At 39.9% G+C, this 24,171-nt stretch overlaps 1 protein-coding gene across 1 annotated transcript; it reads left to right on the plus strand.

Moving 5' to 3' along the window:
* Positions 1-21,843: 21,843 nt before the first annotated feature.
* LOC149211924 (uncharacterized) lies at positions 21,844-23,927 on the plus strand. The gene is made up of 3 exons (XM_089388515.1): positions 21,844-21,871; positions 22,097-22,339; positions 22,793-23,927. The coding sequence occupies exons 1-3, from the start codon at positions 21,844-21,846 to the stop codon at positions 23,707-23,709; spliced, it is 1,188 nt and encodes a 395-aa protein (XP_089244641.1). The 3' UTR covers positions 23,710-23,927.
* The last annotated feature ends 244 nt before the right edge of the window (positions 23,928-24,171 follow it).

Raw genomic sequence — 24,171 nt, forward strand, 5'->3', positions numbered from 1 at the left:
AAGACTGGTTGTTAAAGGATACAAGCAGCAGTATGGGAGAGACTATGAGGAAACTTTCGCACCGGTTGCTAGAATGGAAATAGTGAGAGTAGTGTTGTCCATAGCAGCACAAATAAAGTGGAAAGTTTACCAAATGGACGCGAAGTCAACATTCCTAAATGGAGTGTTAATGGAAGAGATTTACATTGAACAACCTCTAGGCTATGAAAAGAAACGCCAAGAGCACAAAGTGTGCAAATTGAAGAAAGCTCTTTATGGGCTGAAACAAGCACCAAGAGCGTGGTATAGTAGGATAGATTCCTATCTACTGGAAAATGGATTCGAAAAATTTGAGGGAGAACCCACCCTCTACATCAAAGAAAAGGATGGTAAATTACTAATTGTTGTGTTATATGTTGATAATGTTGTTTTCACAGGTAATGATGGTTATCTTATTGAAAAATTAAAAACAGTCATGAAAGAATAATTTGAAATGACTGACATGGGTTTGCTGAGATACTTCTTAGGAATAGAAGTAGAACAAAATGAAAATGGGATCTTTATCTCACATGTGAAATATGTTAATGAAGTGTTGGAAAGATTTAATATGCAGGAGAACAAAGCAGCAATCACTCCCACAGTGATGGGATTAAAACTCAGCAAAGAGGACAACAGCAAGGATTTTGATCCTAGTTTGTACGAGAGCATAGTTGGTAGCCTCATGTATTTGACTGCAACTAGGCCGGATATAATGCATGCTGTTAGTTTAATTTCCAGATTCATGGAGAGGCCAAAAGAAGCACATTGACAGGCAGAAAAAAGGATTCTGAAGTATGTTAAAGGTACTAAAAGGTTTGGCATTTTATATACTACTTCAGAATGTTCAGATTTAATTGGATACACTGATAGTGATTGGGCTGGAAGTGTAGATAATCGGAAAAGCACATCTGGTTATGTTTCTCACATGGGTTCAGGAGCCATTTCATGGGCTTCTAAAAAACAGCCTATTGTAGCATTATCTATAGCAGAAGCAGAATATGTGGCAGCTACAACAGCAGCATGTCAAACAGTTTGGATGAGAAGGATGTTAAGGAGCTTATGCCAAGAGCAAGTAAAAGGAACTGTGATTTTTTGTGAAAACAGCTCAGCTATTGCATTATCCAAGAATTCTGTGTTTCATAAGAGAACGAAACACATTGATACAAAGTTTCATTACATCAAGGAATTGGTAAACAATGGAGAAATTGTTTTACAACACTGTAGGACTCAGGAGCAGGTTGCTGATATTTTGACCAAACCATTGGGACAGAAAAGTTTTGAGTTTTTGAGGAAATGTTTGGGTATGACTGATAACCCAACAGTTGAAATTAAAGGGGAGTGTTGAAATTATAATTTCCCCTGCCGCATTATTAATTCCAAAAACAGCCAGTCCTCCATCGCACCGCTTTTCACGAGCAAGTGGTTTTCCTCCGGAGGGCAGCGATAATGTACACCAACTGACATGTGCACAACAATTTTGCGAAAGAGGTTTTCATCAGAGAGTAATGTTCGTTTGGCTTGACCGTGCGATAGCCGTTCGAATGAAATCAAGGCTGTCCATCGTCGATTGAAACCAAAGCTGCGTACAAGCCTGCACATGGAGTTGACGTGAAGCAAATTTTTGTTTGACCACCGATCTTATCAGTAAAGCAATTAATGTAATTTACTGTGGTCATAGATTGTTGGTAAATGTTTTTAATTTTATTGTTTTTTATTATGTACAGGAGTATGGCAAAATTAAAAACTTATGGTCATGTTTTTTTTTTTTTTGTTAAAAAAAATATATGCATGTAATATGTATGTAGAAGCGTGAAAGCATGAAGTTTTTTTTGTTGAGTAAAAACAAAAGAGTATACACAGCAGCGTTATGTAATTTTTGTTGAGAGAATATATACGGATCGGCCCGTATGGTATATATATGTTGTTCATTTTGCATATGTAATGTAAGGGGGAAGCACACAGCAGCGCGCATGTGTAATGTTCACACAGCAGTGTGTTGATTTTTCCAGCAGAGACAGAAGTTTTTTTTTAATGAAAATATACAGCTGAGACAGAGTAATTTGTTTTATGAGAGAAAGTGAAGGTTTTTGGAACTGCATTTGAAGCATTCCTGTGTAATCCCTCTGTTGGAGGAAGACCTTATTTTGTAACAGGTAGTCTATTAATGAATACAAAGTTTTTTTTATGTGTGTGAAAAACTCTGATCTTCTTCAGTAAACAAATTTTTGATCCTATGGTAAAAACAGAGTATTATTCTGTTCTGTTCAAGCCATTTTGTTTTGGAATTGAACAGAAAATTCCCAACATGGTATCGGAGCATGTCCAGGCTCTTTGAAGGTGACAAAGACGCTGAAGGAAGGATTTTTTGTTGCAGCAGCTTCTCCAGTAGAGTGAAGACTCAGTCAAAAATCCAAGGTATTTCTCATGCTAGTTTTCTGTGTTGTTGTTGAAGACAGTCAGTTATTTTAATACACAGTCAAGTATTTTGAAGAGTGCAAGAATGGCTGGAGCCAGCACTAGCATGGGTATCTTTAATACTCAACTCCCACATTTTAATGGAAAAAACTATGACTATTGAGCAATAACTATGAAAGCTTTGCTTGCTTCCCAAGACTTATGGGAATTTGTTGAGGATGGTTTTGAAGAACCAGCAGATGAAAATGAGTTTAACAGTTTAACTCAGGCAGAGAAAGATCTGTTGAAGAGCTATAAGAAGAAGAATTCTAAAGCCCTATGCTTTTTGTATCAAGCAGTGTGTGACAGTGTGTTTCTAAGGATAGCAGCAGCCAAGACATCCAAAGAAGCATGGCAAACTCTCAAGACAGCCTATCAAGGCATGGAGAAAGTGAAGACAGCAAAACTACAGTTGCTGAGGAGATATTTTGAGAATCTGAGCATGAAGGAGTCAGATAATATTGACTCATTCTTCACACATGTGATTAGTCTGGTCACATAGATAAGGTCTCATGGAGAAATTCTTGAAGAAAGGAGGATTGTGGAGAAACTATTGAGGATCTTACCCTCAAGGTTTGATGTAATTGTCACCACCATAGAAGAGACAAAGGATCTCACAAACTTTTTAGTTGATGAACTACATCATCACTGGTAACACATGAGCAGAGATTGTCAATAGAAATGAAATTCATCTCTAGAACATGCCTTTAAGACCCATATTTTCTTTGGAAGAGGAAGAGGTCAAGGCAGAGGAAACAAGAGAGGAAGAGGCAGAAGCCAAAATAGAGGTGGAAGAAACAGTCCAGCAAATGCTCAAGGAAGAGGCAACAATCCAAATCAGAACCAAGGCCAAGGCAGCAGCCAACAAAGTGGACAACATCATGCTCAAGGACAAAGGTATGATAAATCCAATGTCCAATGTCACTATTGTAAAAAATATGGGCATTATGCAAATGAATGTAGGAAGAAGTAGCATGATATGAGTAATAGAACTAGTGCAAATTTCACTAGAGAAAATATCAGCCAAAATAATTTGTTTTTAGCTTGTAATATGGCTGAAGAAAAGAGTGAAGATGTATGGTTTCTAGACTCCGGTTGCAGCAACCATATGACAGGAAACATAGCCCTGTTTTCTATGTTAGATCAGAATGTGAAGTCACAAGTCACACTAGGGACTGATAATAAAGTTTCTGTTATAGGAAAAGGATTGGTAAATGTCTTAACAAAGAAAGGTGAAAAGAAAACCATAGCAGATGTTTATTATGTTCCTGGAATGAAATGTAATATCTTAAGTATTGGACAGCTTGTTCAAAAGGGTTACAATGTTTTCTTTGTGAATGATGTATGCACCATCATGGATAGAGCACCCAGCAAACAATGTATTGCTGAAGTGACGATGACAAGGAACAGGATGTTCCCTCTCAGAATGAAAGTAGATTTAAAAAATAAAAAAGAAATAGCAGCAGTGACTCAAAAGGCTTTCCAAAGTGAACCAAAGGATGAAAATTGGTTGTGGCACTTGAGATTTGGACATCTCAACTTTGGAGGTCTTAATTTGATGAATAGAAAAGGAATGGTAAGAGGATTACCATTGATAGAGTAACCGGACAGCCTTTGTGAAGGTTGTATCTTGGGGAAACAACACAGAGAAAGTTTTCCATCTGGGAAAAGCTTAAGGGCAAAAGCACCCTTAGAGATTGTCCACTCAGATTTATGTGGACCGATGCAAACTCCATCACTTACAGGCAGCCACTATATATTAACATTTATTGATGACTTTACTAGAAAAACTTGGGTTTATTTCCTGAAGAACAAAAGTGAAGTGTTTGAAAGATTTTGCAATTTCAAAGCACTTGTGGAAAACCAAAGCGAGCTGCATATCAAAGTTCTAAGGACTGATAGAGGAGGTGAGTATATCTCCAAAGAATTTCTACGTTTTTGTAGAGAAAATGGAATTCATAAGTAGTTTACCACTAGGTACACTCCGCAGCAAAATGGAGTTGCCGAAAGGAAGAATAGGACAATCATGGATATGGCGAGGAGTATGTTAAAGGCAAAGCATTTGCAAAATGATTATTGGGCTGAAGCTGTACACTGTGCAGCGTACATCTTGAATAGATGCCCTACAAAAGCAGTCATGAATAGAGTGCCCGAAGAAGCATGGAGTGGGACAAAGCAAGGAGTCACCCACATGAAAGTTTTTGGATGTGTGGCTTATGCACACATTCCAGATCAGCTAAGGAAGAAGTTGGACAATAAAGGGGAGAAATGTATTTTCATTGAATACAGTGAGGAATCCAAAGCTTACAGGTTGTATAACCCATCCACCAAGAAGCTTATTGTGAGTAGAGATGTTTAGTTCATTGAGGAGGAAGCTTGGGATGGAAGCATAGAGAAAACAGTGAATGTTAAAAATTCTATGTCACATGATAAAAATGATGAGGAGATGCCTGAAATACATCCCCAAACAGTGGCACCAACACAAGGGCAGTAAGAGACACCCTTGAGGAGAAATGAAAGTGCTTCTCCAAGCACATCACAAGGAGGAAATTCAAGTGCTTCTTCAAGCACTTGTACACCAAATGAAAGAGGTAAGAAGTTCATAAATTTAAGTGACATTTATGAACAAGAGGCAACAAATGAAGGTATGAATTCTTTGTTTGCATTATATTGTCATGTTGATGAACCTGTTCATTTTGAAGAAGAAATTAAGGATAGGAAATGGATAGAAGCTATGGATGAAGAGATCAATGCCATAGAAAGAAAAAAGACATGGGATTTAGTTGAACTACCAAAAAGAAAAGAAGTCATTGGAGTTAAATGGGTCTACAAGACCAAGAGTAATGCTGAAGGCAAAATAGAAAAACACAAGGGAAGACTGGTTGTTAAAGGATACAAGCAGCAGTATGGGAGAGAATATGAGGAAACTTTCGCACCGGTTGCTAGAATGGAAACAGTGAGAGCAGTGTTGTCCATAGCAGCACAAAAAAAGTGGAAAGTTTGCCAAATGGACGCGAAGTCAGCATTCCTAAATGGAGTGTTAATGGAAGAGGTTTACATTGAACAACCTCTAGGCTATGAAAAGAAAGGCCAAGAGCACAAAGTGTGCAGATTGAAGAAAGCTCTTTATGGGCTGAAGCAAGCACCAAGAGCGTGGTACAGTAGGATAGATTCCTATCTACTGGAAAATGGATTCGAAAAATGTGAGGGAGAACCCACCCTCTACATCAAAGAAAATGATGGTAAATTACTAATTGTTGTGTTATATGTTGATAATGTTATTTTCACAGATAATGATGATTATCTTATTGAAAATTTCAAAACAGTCATGAAAGAAGAATTTGAAATGACTGACATGGATTTGCTGAGATACTTCTTAGGAATAGAAGTAGAACAATATGAAAATGGAATTTTTATCTCACATGCGAAATATGTTAATGAAGTGTTGGAAAGATTTAATATGCAGGAGAACAAAGCAGCAATCACTCCCACAGTGATGGGATTAAAACTCAGCAAAGAGGACAGCAGCAAGGATTTTGATCCTAGTTTGTACAAGAGCATAGTTGGCAACCTCATATATTTGACTGCAACTAGGCCGGATATAATGCATGTTGTTAGTTTAATTTCCAGATTCATGGAGAGGCCAAAATAAGCACATTGGTAGGCAGCAAAAATGATTCTGAGGTATGTTAAAGGTACTAAAAGGTTTGGCATTTTATATACTACTTCAGAATATTCAGATTTAATTGGATACACTGATAGTGATTGGGCTGGAAGTGTAGATGATCGGAAAATCACATCCGGTTATGTTTTTCACATGGGTTCGGGAGCTATTTCATGGGCTTCTAAAAAACAGCCTATTGTAGCATTATATACAGTAGAAGCAGAATATGTGGCAGCTACAATAGCAGCATGTCAAGCAGTTTGGATGAGAAGGATGTTAAGGAGCTTATGCCAAGAGCAAACAAAAGGAACTGTGATTTTTGGTGACAACAGCTCAGCTATTGCATTATCCAAGAATTCTGTGTTTCATAAGATAACGAAACACATTGATACAAAGTTTCATTACATCAGGGAATTGGTAAACAATGGAGAAATTGTTTTACAACACTGGAGGACTCAGGAGCAGGTTGCTGATATTTTGACCAAACCATTGGGACAGAAAAGTTTTGAGTTTTTGAGGAAATGTTTGGGTATGACTGATAACCCAGCAGTTGAAATTAAAGGGGAGTGTTGAAATTATAATTTCCCCTGCCGCGTTATTAATTCCGAAAACAGCCAGTCCTCCATCGCACTGCTTTTCACGAGCAAGTGGTTTTTCTTCGGAGGGCACCGATAATGTACACCAGCTGACATGTGCACAGTAGTTTTGCAAAAGAGGTTTTCATCGGAGAGTAATGTTCGTTTGGCTTGACTGTGCGATAGCCGTTCGATTGAAATCAAGGTTGTCCACCGTCGATTGAAACCAAAGCTGCATACAGACCTGCACATGGAGTTGACGTGAAGCAAATTTTTGTTTGACCGCCGATCTTATCAGTAAAGCAATTAATGTAATTTACTGTGGTCATAGATTGTTGTTAAATGTTTTTAATTTTATTGTTTTTTATTATGTACAGGAGTATGGCAAAATTAAAAACATATGGTCATGTTTTTTTTTTTTTTGGTTAAAAAAAATATATGCAATGTAATATGTATGTAGAAGCGTGAAAGCGTGAAGTTTTTTTGTTGAGTAAAAACAAAAGAGTATACGCGTAATGTAATTTTTGTTGAGATAATATATACGCAACAGCACGTATGGTATATATATGTTGTTCATTTTGCATATGTAATGTAAGGGGGAAGCACGCAGCAGGGAAGCACGCAGTAGCGCGCATGTGTAATGTTCACACAACAGTGTGTTGATTTTTCCAGCAGAGACAGAAGTTTTTTTTTTTAATGAAAATATACAGCTGAGACAGAGTAATTTGTTTTATGAGAGACAGTGAAGGTTTGTGGAACTGCATTTGAAGCATTCCTGTGTAATCCCTCTGTTGGAGGAAGATCTTATTTTGTAACAGGCAGTCTATTAATGAATACAAAGTTTTTTTTATGTGTGTGAAAACCTCCGATCTTCTTCAGCAAACAGATTTTTGATCCTGTGGTAAAAACAGAGTATTATTCTGTTCTTTTCAAGACATTTTGTTTTGGAATTAAACATAAAATTCCCAACACAAACCAATCTCCTGTCAGATAGCTTAATAGTGATTACATCTAGAGATGAAGGGGTGATCAGAAGCTCGGGAGTTGAGAATGCATCAATTTATCAGTTAACTGGACTTAATCATCAAACACTCCCGAGAGCTTTTCTGCGCCTATGCCTTCAACCAACCATATCCAGATCCAGGATTTGAATCTCTAGTAGATAACGTCTTAGAAGCCTGTGAAGGGTTGCCTTTAGGTTTAAGAGTGTTTGGAGCACTTCTCCGTGGCAATAATCACCCATTTGATTGGAAAGAACTATTGGATAGACTTCAATAAGTACTTCCCAGTAAGATACAAGAAAAACTTCAAATTAGTTACCTGAACCTCCACTGGGAGGAACGCCAGATGATGTTCTTAAACAATGTGTGTTTTTTCATAGGACAAAAAAGGGATACTTGTTGAAATATTAATTTCCCCTGCGGGTCATCATTTCCGGAAAACTACCTGTTTTATATCGCACCGCCTTCACGCATAAGTGGTATCTGTCAGAAGGGCTCCAATCACCCTGACCGAGCGATGCGTGTCCGCTGTACGGCTCCAAAACCGCCCATCCCCCGGCCGGTAAAGCTCGTGTGAATTGGGCATGCGAAATTCATCCGATTGCAAGGATGGATGATGACCGTTGATTGAAGTCAAAGATGCATATAGGCCTGAATATGACGTGACGTGAATGTTTTTCTATTTTGACCACCGGTTCTGTCAGCAAAGTCATTAATGAAATTTAATATGGTTCGTAGGATGGTTGGTAAATGTTTTATTTTTATTGTTTTTTTTTACTTACGGAGGTATGGGTAAGTCAGCGCATTGTTAAGTTTTTTTTGGTTTTGGTATATGTAACTTTTGTGTTCATTCGCATTTGTAATGTAATGAAAAAAAAAACACAGTAGTGCGAAAAAGAAAAGAGCAAGGGTTAATTTTTCTGTGCAGGGATTTTGAAATGTGCAGCAGCGCATATAAAATTTTTATTGGTGGATATGTAACGTAACAAGCACAGAAGTGTGAAAAGGTGAAGCAAGTTTTTTTTGTTTTGTTATTGAAATGTATTCTCCAGCAGTATGAATATAATGAAACCAGAAGTGTGGGAATGAAAAAGAATTTATTTTGTTGGTTGAAAATGAAATGTAATGAACTCCAGCAAGTGTATTGAGATTGATTTTTTTTACAGCTATAAATGTAAGTTTTATTTTTACACACAGTAGTGTAAAAATAAATTTTGGAGCTGAAACAGAGTAATTTGTTTCTTGTTGAAAGTTTTTGGTGAATCCCTCTTTTAAGAGAAAGAAGTTTGTACCAAGTTGATTTTATTATTGAATACAAAGGTTTTATTGTGCATCTGAAACCCTGTTCTTCAGCAATCTATTTTAAGCTTCCCTGTGTCAAAGATCCTGTGGAGAAAAACAGAGCATTGACTCTGTGTTCAATTAATTTGTGTTTGAAATTACCAGAAATTTCCAACATGGTATCAGCGCAGATCCAGGCTCTTTGAAGGTGTCAAAGAAGCTGAAGGGAAAGAGTTTCTTGCTGCAGCAGCTTCTCCAGTAGAGTGAAGACTCAGTCAAGAAAAGATTCAAGTATTTCTCAAAGTTTTTTTGTGTTGCTGTTGAAGACAGTCAGTATTTTAAATACACAGTCGAATATTTGAAGCATAGCTGAGAAAGCAAGGAATGGCCAGCACAAGCACTAGCATAGGTATTTTTAATCCTTAGCTCCCACGGTTTAATGGGAAAAACTATGACTATTGGGCAATAACCATGAGAGCCATGTTTGCCTCACAAGATTTATGGGAACTTGTTGAATATGGATTTGCAGAACCAGGAGATGAAGATGAGTTTAATAACTTGACACAGGCAGAGAAAGATCTGTTGAAGAGAAATAGGAAGAAGGATTCCAAAAGCCCTTGTATTTTTGTATCAGTCAGTGCATGAGAGTGCGTTTCCAAGGATAGCAGCAGCCAAGACATCCAAAGACGCATGGCAAACCCTCAAGACAGCTTCTCAAGGCATGGAGAAAGTGAAGACAGCAAAACTACAGTTGCTAAGGAGAGATTTTGAAAATCTGTGCATGAAGGAGTCAGACAATATTGACTCATTCTTCACACATGTGATTGGATTGGTCACACAGATGAGGAATCATGGAGAAGTTCTTGAAGAAAGGAGGATTGTGGAGAAACTATTGAGGGTCCTACCCTCAAAGTTCGATGTGATTGTCACCACCATAGAAGAGACAAAGGATCTCTCAAATTTTTCAGTTGATGAACTTCATGCATCACTGATAACACATGAGTAGAGGTTGAGTAGAAATGAAAACTCATCTCTAGAGCAAGCCTTCAAGACCCAGATGTCCTTTAGAAGAGGAAGAGGTCAAGGCAGAGGAAACAAGAGAGGAAGATGCAGAAGCCAAAACAAAGGTGGAAGAAACAGTCCAGCAAATTCTCAAGGAAGAGGCAGCAATCCAAATCAGAACCAAGGCCAAGGCAGCATCAAACAAAGTGGACAACATCATGCTCAAGGACAAAGGTATGAAAAATCCAATGTCCAATGTTATTATTGTAAAAAATATGGGCATTATGCAAATGAATATAGGAAGAAGCAGCATGATATGAGTAATAGATCTAGTGCAAATATCACTAGAGAAAATATCATCCAAGATAATGTGTTGTTAGCTTGTAATATGGCTGAAACAAACAATAAGATATATGGTTTCTAGACTCCGGTTGCAGCAACCATATGACAGGAAACATAGCCTTGTTTTCTGCTTTAGATCAGAATTTGAAATCACAAGTCACACTTGAGACTGATAGTAAAATTTCTGTTATGGGAAAATGAGAAGTTAAAATATTTACAAAGAAAGGTGAAAAGAAAACCATAGCAGATGTCTATTATGTTCCTGGAATGAAGTGTAACCTCTTGAGTATTGGACAGCTTGTTCAAAAGGGGTACAATGTTTTCTTTGAGAATGGTATATGCACCATCATGGATAGAGCACCCAGCAAATGATGTATTGCTGAAATAAAGATGACAAGGAACAGGATGTTCCCTCTCAGAATAAGGGCAGATTTGAAAAACAAAGATGCAATTGCAGCAGTTACCCAAGAGGCTTTCCAAAGTGTGCCAAAGGATGAAAATTGGTTGTGACACTTTAGATTTGGACATCTCAACTTTGGAGGTCTTAACTTGTTGAGTAGAAAAGGAATGGTAAGAGGATTACCATTGATAGAAAAACCGGACAGCCTTTGTGAAGGTTGCAACTTGGGAAAACAACACAGAGAAAGTTTTCCATCAGGGAAAAGCATAAGGGCAAAAGCACCCTTAGAGATTGTCCACTCAGACTTATGTGGACCAATGCAAAATCCATCATTAGCAGGCAGCCAATATTTTCTAACATTCATTGATGACTTCACCAGAAAGACTTGGGTTTATTTCCTGAAGAACAAAAGTGAAGTGTTTGAAAAATTTCGAAATTTCAAAGCACCTGTAGAAAACCAAAGCGGGCTGCATATAAAAGTTCTAAGAACTGATAAAGGAGGTGAGTATATCTCCAAGGAATTCCTACGGTTTTGTAGAGAAAATGGAATTCACAAACAGTTTACAGCAAGGTACACCCCGCAGCAAAATGGAGTTTCCGAGAGGAAGAATAGGACCATCATGGATATGGCGAGGAGCATGTTGAAGGCAAAGCATTTGCCAAATGATTATTGGGCTGAAGATGTACACTGTGCATTATATATTTTGAATAGGTGTCCTACAAAAGCAGTGATGAACAAAGTGCCGGAAGAAGCATGGAGTGGAAGAAAGCAAGGAGTCACCCACATGAAAGTTTTTGGATGTGTGGCTTATGCACACATTCCAGATCAGCGAAGGAAAAAGTTGGACAGCAAAGGGGAGAAATGTATTTTCATTGGATACAGTGAGGAATCCAAAGCTTACAGGTTGTATATCCCATCTACCAAGAAGTTTTTTGTGAACAGAGATGTTCAGTTCATTGAGGAGGAAGCTTGGGATGGAAGCATAGAGAAAACAGTGAATGTTAAAAACTGTTTGTCTCATGATGAAGATGATGAGGAGATGGCTGAAATACATCCCCAAACAGCAGCGCCAACACAAGGACAGCAAGAGACACCCTTGAGGAGAAATGAAAGTGCTTCTCCAAGCACACCACAAGGAGGAAATTCAAGTGCATCTTCAAGCACTTGCACACCAAATGAAAGAGGTAAGAAGTTTAGAAATTTAAGTGACATTTATGATGAAGGTATGAATTCCTTGTTTGCTTTATATTGTCATGTTGATGACCCTATTCATTTCGAAGATGCAATTAAGGATAAGAAATGGATAGAAGCTATGGATGAGGAGATGAATGCCATAGAAAGAAACAAGACATGGGATTTGGTTGAACTACCAAAAGGTAAAGAAGTCATTGTTGTCAAATGGGTCTATAAGGCTAAGAGTAATGCTGAAGGCAAAATAGAAAGACACAAGGCAAGACTTGTTGTCAAAGGTTACAATCAGCAGTATGGGAGAGATTATGAGGAGACTTTCGCACCGGTTGCAAGAATGGAAACCGTGAGAGCAGTGCTGTCCATAGCAACACAAAACAAGTGGAAAGTTTACCAAATGGACGTGAAGTCAGCATTCCTAAATGGAGTGTTAATGGAAGAGGTTTACATTGAGCAACCTCTAGGCTATGAGAAGAAATGCCAAGAGCACAAAGTGTGCAGATTAAAAAAGGTTCTTTATGGGCTGAAGCAAGCACCAAGAGCATGGTACAATAGGATAGATTCTCATCTATTGGAAAATGGATTTGACAAATGTGAGGGAGAACCCACCGTCTACATCAAAGAAAAGGATGGTAAATTGCTAATTGTTGTGTTGTATGTTAATGATGTTATTTTCACAGGCAATGATGTTTATCTCATTGAAAATTTCAAATCAGTCATGAAAGAGGAATTTGAAATGACTGACATGGGTTTGCTGAGATACTTCTTAGGAATAGAAATAGATCAAAATGAAAATGGAATTTTTATCTCACAAGCAAAATATGTAAATGAAGTGTTGGGCAGATTTAATATGCAAGAGTGCAAGGCAGTGTTGAAAAGTGTGCAACAAGAAATGCTTGTTGAGAATGCAACAAGATGATGGAGCTTAGTGAAAAGAGTCGCCTTCACTAAGTGGGCCCGCAGGCTATTTTTGGCGCAAGTCTATTTTTAGACTATGTCTATTTTTAGACATATGGATCATGTCTATGGATTGCAGGTTGCTGTTTATGGATAATTGATCAAGTTGGGAAAAATAGATGGACTTCTATTTTTGATGAAAGTCTAAGTGATCACAGTGTGAGTGATCAAGTCTATTTTTAGACTGGCTGTCAAAAATAGAAAAGTCAAATATTATTATCTCACAATAATATTTGGACTATAAACTTAATCTTATTCTCTTGGAGCACTTCAGGATGAGCTACGGATGTGGTACATGCATATCCCAGAAGGAAATACGTGGTTACCTATGGGATGACTAATATTTGCATGCAGGACTTCAGTTAGAACTCAAGTGAGTTGAGTTTAGTGGACTGGAGGTGTAGTTGATGGAGTTGTGTTCAGTTTAACTTTGTTAAACTGGTTGTATTTAGTCTAACTGATCAATAGACTAAAGATGAGTTGGGTGAATTAGTTATTAATTAATTCACAAATTATTAACTCATAATACAACTAATGAATACATCAGTTAACTCAGTTGCATGTCAGTGCATGTTCAGTTCAACAGGGACAGGTGGTAGAGAATCGGATTGCTATCAGTTGTGACTATAGTTGTGCACCAGATCTTGCACAATCAAGGGATTGAGTATGCCAATGAGTTTGCTCACGTATTTGCCCACATTTTAGCCTCAGCTCACGTCCACAAAGAGTGAGTGACTATTTTGCAGGTGAAAAACGAGTTTGGTGAGCCATTCTCATCAGTTCTTGAGCAGGTATTGAGCAGTGGAGGCAGGCAAGCAGTGGAAGAGATTTGGAGATCAGATCTGAGCTGTATTGTGTGTAACAGAGGTGGAGATACTTGTGAGAAGTATTATGCTGTGTAATGTTACATGACTCAATCATTAATATACAGATAGTTGGGGTTTTTAGCGAGATGCTTTCCCCGGAATACATACTGTGTTAATGTGTGAATGCTCTTGATGTTTTATTGTTATTGATGCTGCTATATTGATGATCAACGTAGAGGAGCTTATGTATTGTGTATGTTTTCCGCAATAGTACATGATCAGGATAATCTCCATTGAATATGTGTTAAATTATTCAAAATTTCTACATGGTATCGAAGCTAGATTTGTAGAGAATTTGCAGGAAATTTCTACATGGTATCGGAGCTAGATGATTTGTAGAAAAAGTTTCTACATGGTATCAGAGCAGCTTGATTTGTAGAAGAGATTTTTACAGGATATCAAGCGAGGATTGATCATCAGATCTATTATTCAGGAAGTGTTTACATTCTATTTCTTCAGGCAGAGTCTGTGATAGGGCCAGGTAGCCTCTGGATTCATCCTTCTTTTGGAAGGTGAGATATCCGGTGAATGCCCATACAGTCGATCTCTGTACAAGAAATAATTTGTTCTCACGAATTCTAGATTGGAAGCGGTTGAGTTTTGAGCTGGTGGAATTCGAATTTAATTCCAAAGCAAGAGCGAAACTCAGAAACATTCAATGTGAGAATGGAGACAGTATGCCCAGGTATCTCACGAAGTTCATCCAATGCCGGGATGAGCTGGGAAGTGTGGGGGTGACTGTCGGATGAGGATGGTGAGTCTAGGACTCCTTGACCTTCCTAAGAGTTGGCATAGCTACCAGGACTCGGTGAATGGAAGGGAGAAACTGCCAAATTGGGAACGACTATGGTCGGATTTGATGCAGGAGGAGATTAGGCAGAGCACCAGAGATGGTTCTTCATCCATGCAGGATGAGGAGAACTGTGCCTTAGCGAGTAAGGCGAAGAAGGGGAAGGGGAAGGTTTCTCTTTCCGAATCCAGTTCTTCCAATGATGGGAAGAAGGTTGACAAGGCGAAGTTGAGATGCTTTTGTTGTCATGAGTTGGGTCATTATGCTACTAATTGCCCAAAGAGGAAGTCCAAGAAGGGATCCGGGGAAGGATTTGAAGGTGAGGCAGCCTCACTTGCTTCACAGTTTGAGTTGGACTTCACACTCTTCGCATGCATGGTTTCATCCATGATGGGAAGTGGTTGGTTTCTTGACAGTGGAGCTTCTTTCCACATGACCGGTGACAAAAGTTTGTTCAGTACTTTGGAGGAGAAAGATCTCCAAATACTCATAGGGATGGGTAATGATGAGAAGTATAGTGTCTCAGGTGTAGTCACGATTATTTTTCAGAGGGAGCATGGAGCTCGCCTTACCTTGACCGATGTCAAGTATGTACCAGGACTGAAGAGAAACTTGGTGTCGATCGCGATGCTGGAAGACAGAGGCTATGATGTAGTCTTCAGTAAGGGAAAGGTTTTCCTTAGACACATCATCACCAGACAGGTGAAGAAGATTGGTTCACGGGTCAAGAACCTGTATGCTCTTGAGGTTCAAGATGCATGCAAAGCCTTGAGCAGCAAGGCAACTGATGGAGACTTGGTGGTTGAGAGGGAGTGTATATTACCTCTCAACATGCAGAGCCAGAAGAAGTCTCAGACGATTGTGGAGGAGCCACGATTGGTGCAGCAGCTTCAGGAGGTTGTGGATGAGCCACAATAGGGGAAGCTGAGAGGAGATCGAGTAGAGACATCTACTCATCCAGAGACCTCCAGTAGGGGGAAACTTCGAGCCAGGTGGGCTGAGGGATCGCATGCAGCCATACCTCCAAGTAGGAGGTGGGGTGATGTGGATTGATTTTCCCAAGGAGGAGGGGCAAGATCCTTGAGGTACCCAACCTCTTGGATGAGACCTTGCTACGGGAGCCCCAGATGTGTAGTAGCAGGAACTGACTGATTGGGTAGAGACAGATGTGGATGGAGCGGCAGAGAGAGCGACAGTGCAGGGAATCCCAGGACAACGCATAGCTAGCACGCTGCAGCAATGCGAGAGGCACAAGTGTTTTGCACAGTGCTAGGTGGCACAGAGAAGTGTGCAATGGTGCGAGATGCATGGAGATGTTGCAGTAGCGCAGATGTCAGAGAGGGAGCACTTGTCAGCAGCAGGTAGAGCTTCAGCATCAGAGGGTGTTTCTATCCCAACAGGGAGGTCAGTTGGGAGGTGCAGTGCGGATGCAATGCTGGGAGATAGAACCAGCAGCAGCACGGATGTAGTCAGAGATCAAAGTGACAGAGGCTAGAGTAGTCAGATACTGAAGAGCACAGAGATGCAGAGTTTCAGTCGACAGAGGCAATAGCAGTCAGAGACTTTGATGACAGAGCAAGTGGACCAGCCACATGTGTTGCATGGAGAACATTCCAGAGTTACAGGATCGGGTTTGAGAGGAAGCCTTTCTTGTTGAGAGGGAGTGTTGAAAAGTGTGCAACAAGAAATGCTTGTTGAGAATGCAACAAGATGATGGAGCTTAGTGAAAAGAGTCGCCTTCACTAAGTGGGCCCACAGGCTATTTTTGGCGCAAGTCTATTTTTAGACTATGTCTATTTTTAGACATATGGATCATGTCTATGGATTGCAGGTTGCTGTTTATGGATGATTGATCAAGTTGGGAAAAATAGATGGACTTCTATTTTTGATGAAAGTGTGAGTGATCACAGTGTGAGTGATCAAGTCTATTTTTAGACTGGCTGTCAAAAATAGAAAAGTCAAATATTATTATCTCACAATAATATTTGGACTATAAACTTAATCTTATTCTCTTGGAGCACTTCAGGATGAGCTACGGATGTGGTACATGCATATCCCAGAAGGAAATACGTGGTTACCTATGGGATGACTAATATTTGCATGCAGGACTTCAGTTAGAACTCAAGTGAGTTGAGTTTAGTGGACTGGAGGTGCAGTTGATGGAGTTGTGTTCAGTTTAACTTTGTTAAACTGGTTGTATTTAGTCTAACTGATCAATAGACTAAAGATGAGTTGGGTGAATTAGTTATTAATTAATTCACAAATTATTAACTCATAATACAACTAATGAATACATCAATTAACTCAGTTACATTTCAGTGCATGTTCAGTTCAACAGGGACAGGTGGTAGAGAATCAGATTGCTATCAGTTGTGACTATAGTTGTGCACCAGATCTTGCACAATCAAGGGATTGAGTATGCCAATGAGTTTGCTCACGTATTTGCCCACATTTTAGCCTCAGCTCATGTCCACAAAGAGTGAGTGACTATTTTGTAGGTGAAAAACGAGTTTGGTGAGCCATTCTCATCAGTTCTTGAGTAGGTATTGAGCAGTGGAGGCAGGCAAGCAGTGGAAGAGATTTGGAGATCAGATCTGAGTTGTATTGTGTGTAACAGAGGTGGAGATACTTGTGAGAAGTATTATGCTGTGTAATGTTACATGACTCAATCATTAATATACAGATAGTTGGGGTTTTTAGCGAGATGCTTTCCCCGGGATACATACTGTGTTAATGTGTGAATGCTCTTGATGTTTTATTGTTATTGATGCTGCTATATTGATGATCAACGTAGAGGAGCTTATGTATTGTGTATGTTTTCCGCAATAGTACATGATCAGGATAATCTCCATTGAATATGTGTTAAATTATTTAAAATTTCTACAGGCAGCAATCACTCCCACAGTAATGGGATTAAAACTCAGCAAAGAGGACAGCAACAAGGATTTTGATCCTAGTTTGTACAAGAGTATAGTTGGCAGCCTTATGTATTTAACTGCAACTAGGCCTGATATAATGTTTGCTGTTAGTTTAATTTCCAGATTCATGGAGAGGCCAAAGGAAGCACATTGGCAGGCAGCAAAAAGGATTCTGAGGTATGTTAAAGGTACTAAAAGGTTTGGCATTTTATATACTGTCTCAGAATGTTCAGATTTAGTTGGATACACTGATAGTGATTGGGCTGGAAGTGTAGATGATCGGAAAAGCACATCCGGTTATGTTTTTCACATGGGTTCAGGAGCTATTTCATGGGCTTCTAAGAAACAGCCTATTGTGGCGTTGTCTACAGCAGAGGCAGAATATGTGGCAGCTACAGCAGCAGCATGTCAAGCAGTTTGGATGAGAAGGATGTTAAGGAGCTTATGCCAAGAGCAGGCAAAAGCGACGGTGATTTTTTGTGACAATAGCTCAGCTATTGCATTATCCAAGAATTCAGTGTTTCATAAGAGAACGAAACACATTGACACAAGGTTTCATTACATCAGGGAATTGGTGAACAATGGAGAAATTGTTTTACAACATTGCAGGACTCAGAAACAGGTTGCAAACATTCTGACAAAACCATTGGACCAGAAAAGTTTTGAATTTTTGAGGAAATGTTTGGGTATGATTGAACGCCCGGCAGTTGAAATTAAAGAGGAGTGTTGAAATATTAATTCCCCTGCGCGTCATCATTTCCGGAAAACCACCTGTTTTATATCGCACCGCCTTCACGCATAAGTGGTATCTGTCAGAAGGGCTCCGATCACCCCGACCGAGCGACGCGTGTCCGCTGTACGGCTCCAAAACCGCCCATCCCCCGGCCGGTAAAGCTCGTGTGAATTGGGCAAGCGAAATTCGTCCGATTGCAAGGATGGATGATGACCATTGATTGAAGTCAAAGATGCATACAGGCCTGAACATGACGTGACGTGAATGTTTTTCTGTTTTAACCGTCGGTTCTGTCAACAAAGTCATCAATGAAATTTAATATGGTTCGTAGGATGGTTGGTAAATGTTTTATTTTTATTGTTTTTTTTTACTTACGGAGGTATGGGTAAGTCAGCCCATTGTTAAGTTTTTTTTGGTTTTGGTATATGTAACTTTTGTGTTCATTCGCATTTGTATGTAATGAAAAAAAACACAGCAGTGCGAAAAAGAAAAGAGCAGGGGTTAATTTTTCTGTGCAGGGATTTTGAAATGTGCAGCAGGGCATATAAAATTTTTATTGGTGGATATGTAACGTAACAAGCGCAGAAGCGTGAAAAGGGTGAAGCAAGTTTTTTTTGTTTTGTTATTGAAATGTATTCTCCAGTATGAATATAATGAAACGAGATGTGTGGGAATGAAAAAGAATTTATTTTGTTGGTTGAAAATGAAATGTAATGAACTCCAGCAAATGTATTGAGATTGATTTTTTTTACAGTTGTAAATGTAAGTTTTATTTTTACACACAATAGTGTAAAAATAAATTTTGGAGCTGAAACATAGTAATTTGTTTCTTGTTGAAAGTTTCTGGTGAATCCCTCTTTTAAGAGGAAGAAGTTTGTACCACGTTGATTTTATTATTGAATACAAAGGTTTTATTGTGCATCTTCTTCAGCAATCTATTTTAAACTTCCCTGTATCAAAGATCCTGTGGAGAAAAACAGAACATTGACTCTATGTTCAGTTAATTTGTGTTTGAAATTACCAGAAATTTCCAACAATACTGCCATAAGAATACGGTAGGGGTCCCTTTGGGAAGGTCATTCCGGTTTTCATACTCTACAACGCAGATGTCTTTTGGGAGTGGACGACGAAAATAATATAGAAATGCACGGTCACCTTAGGGAGTTCGGCAGAGCTGTTGCTCATACTTCGTCGCCCGGTCGTCTTATGAATTATACAAATATGTTGGAGCAATTATCTGTAAGTGCTTAATCATAGATCTTTTTTTTTGTGTAAGTTAGCGTTTGTATTAAAGGAAAATATAGTACAAAACTTCTGCAAAACTGCAGAAAAACTGGCCGCTGAACAGCAGGCCAAGCTACGAGAGACAAGAAAAGAATAGATTGCCCACCACGCAGGGCGGCATAGAACCACAAGACTGACAGGGCAGCCGGAAAGGAAACAATCCACCTCGGCTCCCAAGAGAAGAAAAGACTAGGGAAGAGTTGAGCAAACAGAAACGGTCCAAACCAAAGATTCTACACAACGAGGGTGGAATCATTCGGTCGACCTTTTTTCCCTTTCTTTTTGCCGACTTTGACCCAACCAGCTGGATCTTGTTGGTCATGAACGATTTGTATGCTGAGTTGGGCTGGAGCCGAAAGCTCCTTGTCTGAATCTGACGGAGAAGACACATGAGTTCGTTTTTGAGAGACAGGAGGGACAGTTGCTTCTTCGTGGCGCGCTGGATGAGAAACCTGATCTGGGGTTTCGTCCATGACTTCCTCTTCTTCCTCCTCATCGTCGTCATCTGAGCTAGAAAAGCTATCCATTGGGGGAGGATCATGAGGTTTCCAGCTTTTAGATTTTGGCTTGGAATTAGCTTTCTTTTTTTGGAAAGGTAGTGAAGGACACGAACTTTGTAGGTGCCCAGTGAGATGACAATTTCTGCACCGAAATGTTGTATTCTCAAAGTCCAGAGGTTGAGCCCAATGGAAATCGCCTATTTTGAGAATGATCTTATCAGGAAGTCCTCTACTTATGTCTATTTCTGCGCAGATTCTGGCGAAGGTATAAATTCCTTTTAGCCCTCGTGAGGGATCTGTGTCGAGGTAGCGACCTAAGGAATTGCCGATAGCTTCAAATACAACAAAGTTCCAGAGATGCGCCGGAAGGTTAGGGAGTCTAACCCAGATCGGGAGTTTGGTGATGACTGCTGTGGAGGGATCGAACTCTGGGAACCACGGAGTGAGGAACAGACCCGCCGAATTCCAAAACCAAGGGCCTCCAGTTAAGGATTTTTGGTAATCATCGCTATCAACAAACAGAGTTATGAAGAAGCCTTTAGAGCAGAAGATAACCTTGCAATTGTTGGTCCAATTAGCATGAATCCATTGGTATAGGTCTGCTGTGTTAGGCCAAAGACCATTGAACCTGCAAATGATGCCCTTTTCTGCAAACACCTGATATTGCGTATCCAACAAGGGATGTGATATTTCAATTGTGGGGGACTCTTCCAGCTTGTCCACTAGGAAGGGCTTGGGAGCTTGAGCAGGAGGAGCTCTATCCTTAGGCTTCTGAGAATGGACTGCATCTTTATATGAAAAGGCAGCAGCTGAAGAAGGCTGTCCAACAGCGCCCCCTCTCAGACGCAAGGACAGGGAAATGGAGGCATTTCTTTGAATATTGTAACAGGACAGGGGACAAGAATCCTCTAATTGTTTACCTTCATAGAGGAGCCGCTGAATTATTGCCGGGTAGCCCTCCTTGTTTTCCAGGTGTAGCTTGAGGTGCTGCACCAGATCAGTAGATCTCACCCACAGCAGCTTTGACTTACCGGAAATGAGGACAATCAGAATCTGGAATGGTTCTGAGATTTCTGTTCTCTGCGGGCTACTGAGGCCCTGATGGCCAGGGGGACTGGAGAGCCCGCATCTGTCTGAGAGGGAGGTGCTTCTGAGACTCACGGTTGAAAGAGTTGCAAGGTTTTGCTTAGACCATGCTTCTGCTGGGACTTGGGAGTTAAGCCGGCGACTTAAAACCCTTTCAGCGCATTCCATTTGAGCTAAAACAGAGTGCAGGCCCCTGAATGAGATAAAAACTCGAAGAGGCGTTTTGTCAAACAGATGCCCCGCATCCTCCACGGATTTGGCGATCTTTGCAACGACCAACCTAAGTGCTTCGGCTCTGGTCGTCTCGTTCACCCTAGGCCACCAATCGACGCAGGCTTTCTTCCTCCCGAACCCCTGTGAAGCAGTCCCTGCGAGATCTCTTCCATTTTTGTGCATTTCATGGCTAATCGCCATAGGGTTCATCCTCATCCTGGAGCTCCGAATCTTGCTGGGGGAAAGGAACCCCGAGAGCTTCAATGAGAGCTCCGGCTTGATGGCCATGGCTGTGGCGAGGCTGTAGGGAATCTGGGCTTTCAACCATGGCAGCTCCTCCCACTTGCGGGCCGACGGAGGAGATAGCGTATTTCCCAGAAAAGCGAAGGAAAGGAGCGCGTCCGTGTCTGAGAGAGTAATATCGCGGTTGGGGTTTCTGTAGCCACTGTTGGTTGACAGCGCCTTGCCATCTCTTGCAGCGCCGACGACAGACGGGGTGAAAGCGGCAGCCATGGATACCAAAAAAGATAGAGTCTGCACTTCACCTTTTTTCTAGGTTCTCTTGCCACAATGCTTACTCAGAAGGATGATGAGCCAAGTCCCTTTGAACACCTTAATCCTATTACATTTCTCGAGTATCTCTGCTTAATCATAGATCTTATAGATTATTTGATTTTGTAATTTTATATTTTTCATAAATAAAAAGTAATAAACATCAATTTTCACGAATAAACAGGGAAATAAACAGGTAACAGTTGTGCGGGAAATCAGAATCGTTCCAGGAGATAATGTTGATGTAATGATCTTGATGTTATACTGGAAGTTGCTTATGCATTTGGCCGCCGTATTGATACGAGGACCTTGAAACTTATTGATACCGAAAATGCTATTTTGGAACGTATTTTGAGAAGGCCGATGCACGTCCCAAGATGTCTCATATGGCTCAGGTGGAATAAGTGTCCCAACCGTTTCCTGCCTTCGTGGATACCTATGGATAGTTTAAGGGTTCTACAAGTGTCAGGGAGCGTATTAAAAAAATTGTGGGAAGACGACTCACAGGTAAAGATAAATCTGTTGTATTAATGTTTTTGTGTTTATAAATTTTCTCAACGTTTTTGTGTTTATGCTGTTGATTTAAGACTACACGTTACTTTAATATGGCAACAGACGGTGTTAGAAGAGAATACAGATTAAGATGTATTTAAAAAGCTGTAGTATAAAAATTATGTTTGTTTTTCTGGAAAGTTATGGAATTTTAGGTTATATTTTGTTTTGAAAAAATAAATAGTGATTTTTGTAAATTCAATTAAAAATGGTTAAAATTCATAATTTTAAGTGTTTTAGAAGTTTTTGTTGATAGTGCTGAATCTATTTCTACTATAAAAATATGATTCAAACACTGCATCTATAAGACTTTTGAAAATTTTGTACGGAATTCCAATCACTTTTGACCGTTCTGACAATTCCTCTGCCTTCTTAAACGACTCCATCCAAAATTAAAACAACCCGTGAACATTTTTGCAGCCACCTTTGCAGCTGAGCGAGTTAGAGATCAATGCTCCGCTGTCCAACATTCCGGGGTCGATAGGGCGGCTGAAGCATCTAGAACGCTTTGTCGTCGGCAAGTATTTATCTGGACAGGTTAATCTGACAGAATTGCCCATAGAATTCTGTCATTTGCAATCGTTGAAAGCTTTGGTGTTAACAGAATTGCCCATAGAATTTCGTCATTTGCAATCGTTGAAAGCTTTGGTGTTAACAGAGTGTTCAAAAATTAAGTCACTGCCAGAATTTTGGGCTCTTTTAATGTGGCTCCAACACATTGATCTCTCATTCTGCCGCAATTTGGAGAGGCTGCCAGATTCTTTACATTACTTATCGCATCTCCGACTCATCAATCTCTCAGATTGCCACGATTTGGTGACGCTGCCGGATAACATTGGTCGTTTAAGGTGCCTCCAACACATCGATCTGCAAGGCTGTCATAATTTGGAGAGGCTACCAGATTCCTTTGATGAATTGACGGACCTCCGACATATCAATCTCTCAGGTTGCCATGATCTGCAGAGGCTGCCTGATTCGTTTGGTAAATTAAGATACCTCCTACACATTGATCTGCATGGGTGCCACAGTTTGGAGGGGTTGCCGATTTCTTTTGGTGATTTGATGAACCTCGACTATATCAATCTCTCAAATTGCCACAATTTGGAAAGTCTGCCGGAGTCCATTGGTAATTTAAGTAACCTCCGACACATCGATCTCTCAGGATGCCATGATTTGGAGAGGCTTCCAAATAACTTCAGGAATTTAAAGAAGCTCAGGTATCTTGATGTGGAGGGTTGCTCTAATTTAATCATTGACAGATTTGAAATAATTGGAATATCAGATAACTTACCGTTGCCACATCAAAGTCAATTGGAACAAATATATGAGTGATGCAGAGCCATAAAAAATGAAGACAAAGTCAGATATGTTAATGGGCAATCACCAGGTACTAGGTTGTTCTTGATATAGTCAATGTTGATGATTATAAATGTAGGTCTTCAGGGTCTTCTTGTAGCTGCCATGGTCTCCAGCGTAGCAGAGGAAGAATTCTGCTCGAGCCAGGGAGCAGAGGGTTTGTAAGAACCAGGTATCAGGTTTGATAAATGAAAATCGCCTAAGTCATGAAATGTGTACTTGAATATGAAGAAAATAAATGAAGCTGTTAATGGTGTATTTCATTCTCCAGGACATTTTTTTATGCAATATACTGAAATCAGAAAGTCGTGTGTTTTTTTTATTATTGAGATGCTTCCCTGTTTACGATTTTGCCACGTGTGTGCGCTGAATTTTAATTTGCCACGTGTCACCACCCATCCACAAAAGTGCGCTAAATTTACCTGGATTCCGGAATTC

The sequence above is a fragment of the Pinus tabuliformis genome, chromosome 1_1 (assembly GCF_031772625.1).
Source record: "Pinus tabuliformis cultivar Carrire ecotype Pingquan chromosome 1_1, CPIR1, whole genome shotgun sequence".
Classification (NCBI taxonomy): domain Eukaryota; kingdom Viridiplantae; phylum Streptophyta; class Pinopsida; order Pinales; family Pinaceae; genus Pinus; species Pinus tabuliformis.

Coding starts and splice junctions, on each gene's coding strand:
- LOC149211924 (XM_089388515.1), top strand. CDS start 21,844: ATGCTTACTCAGAAGGATGATGAGCCAA. Junction 21,872..22,096: donor TCAGAAGGATGATGAGCCAA/GTCCCTTTGAAC, acceptor TTATACTGGAAG/TTGCTTATGCATTTGGCCGC. Junction 22,340..22,792: donor AGACGACTCACAGGTAAAGA/TAAATCTGTTGT, acceptor CGTGAACATTTT/TGCAGCCACCTTTGCAGCTG.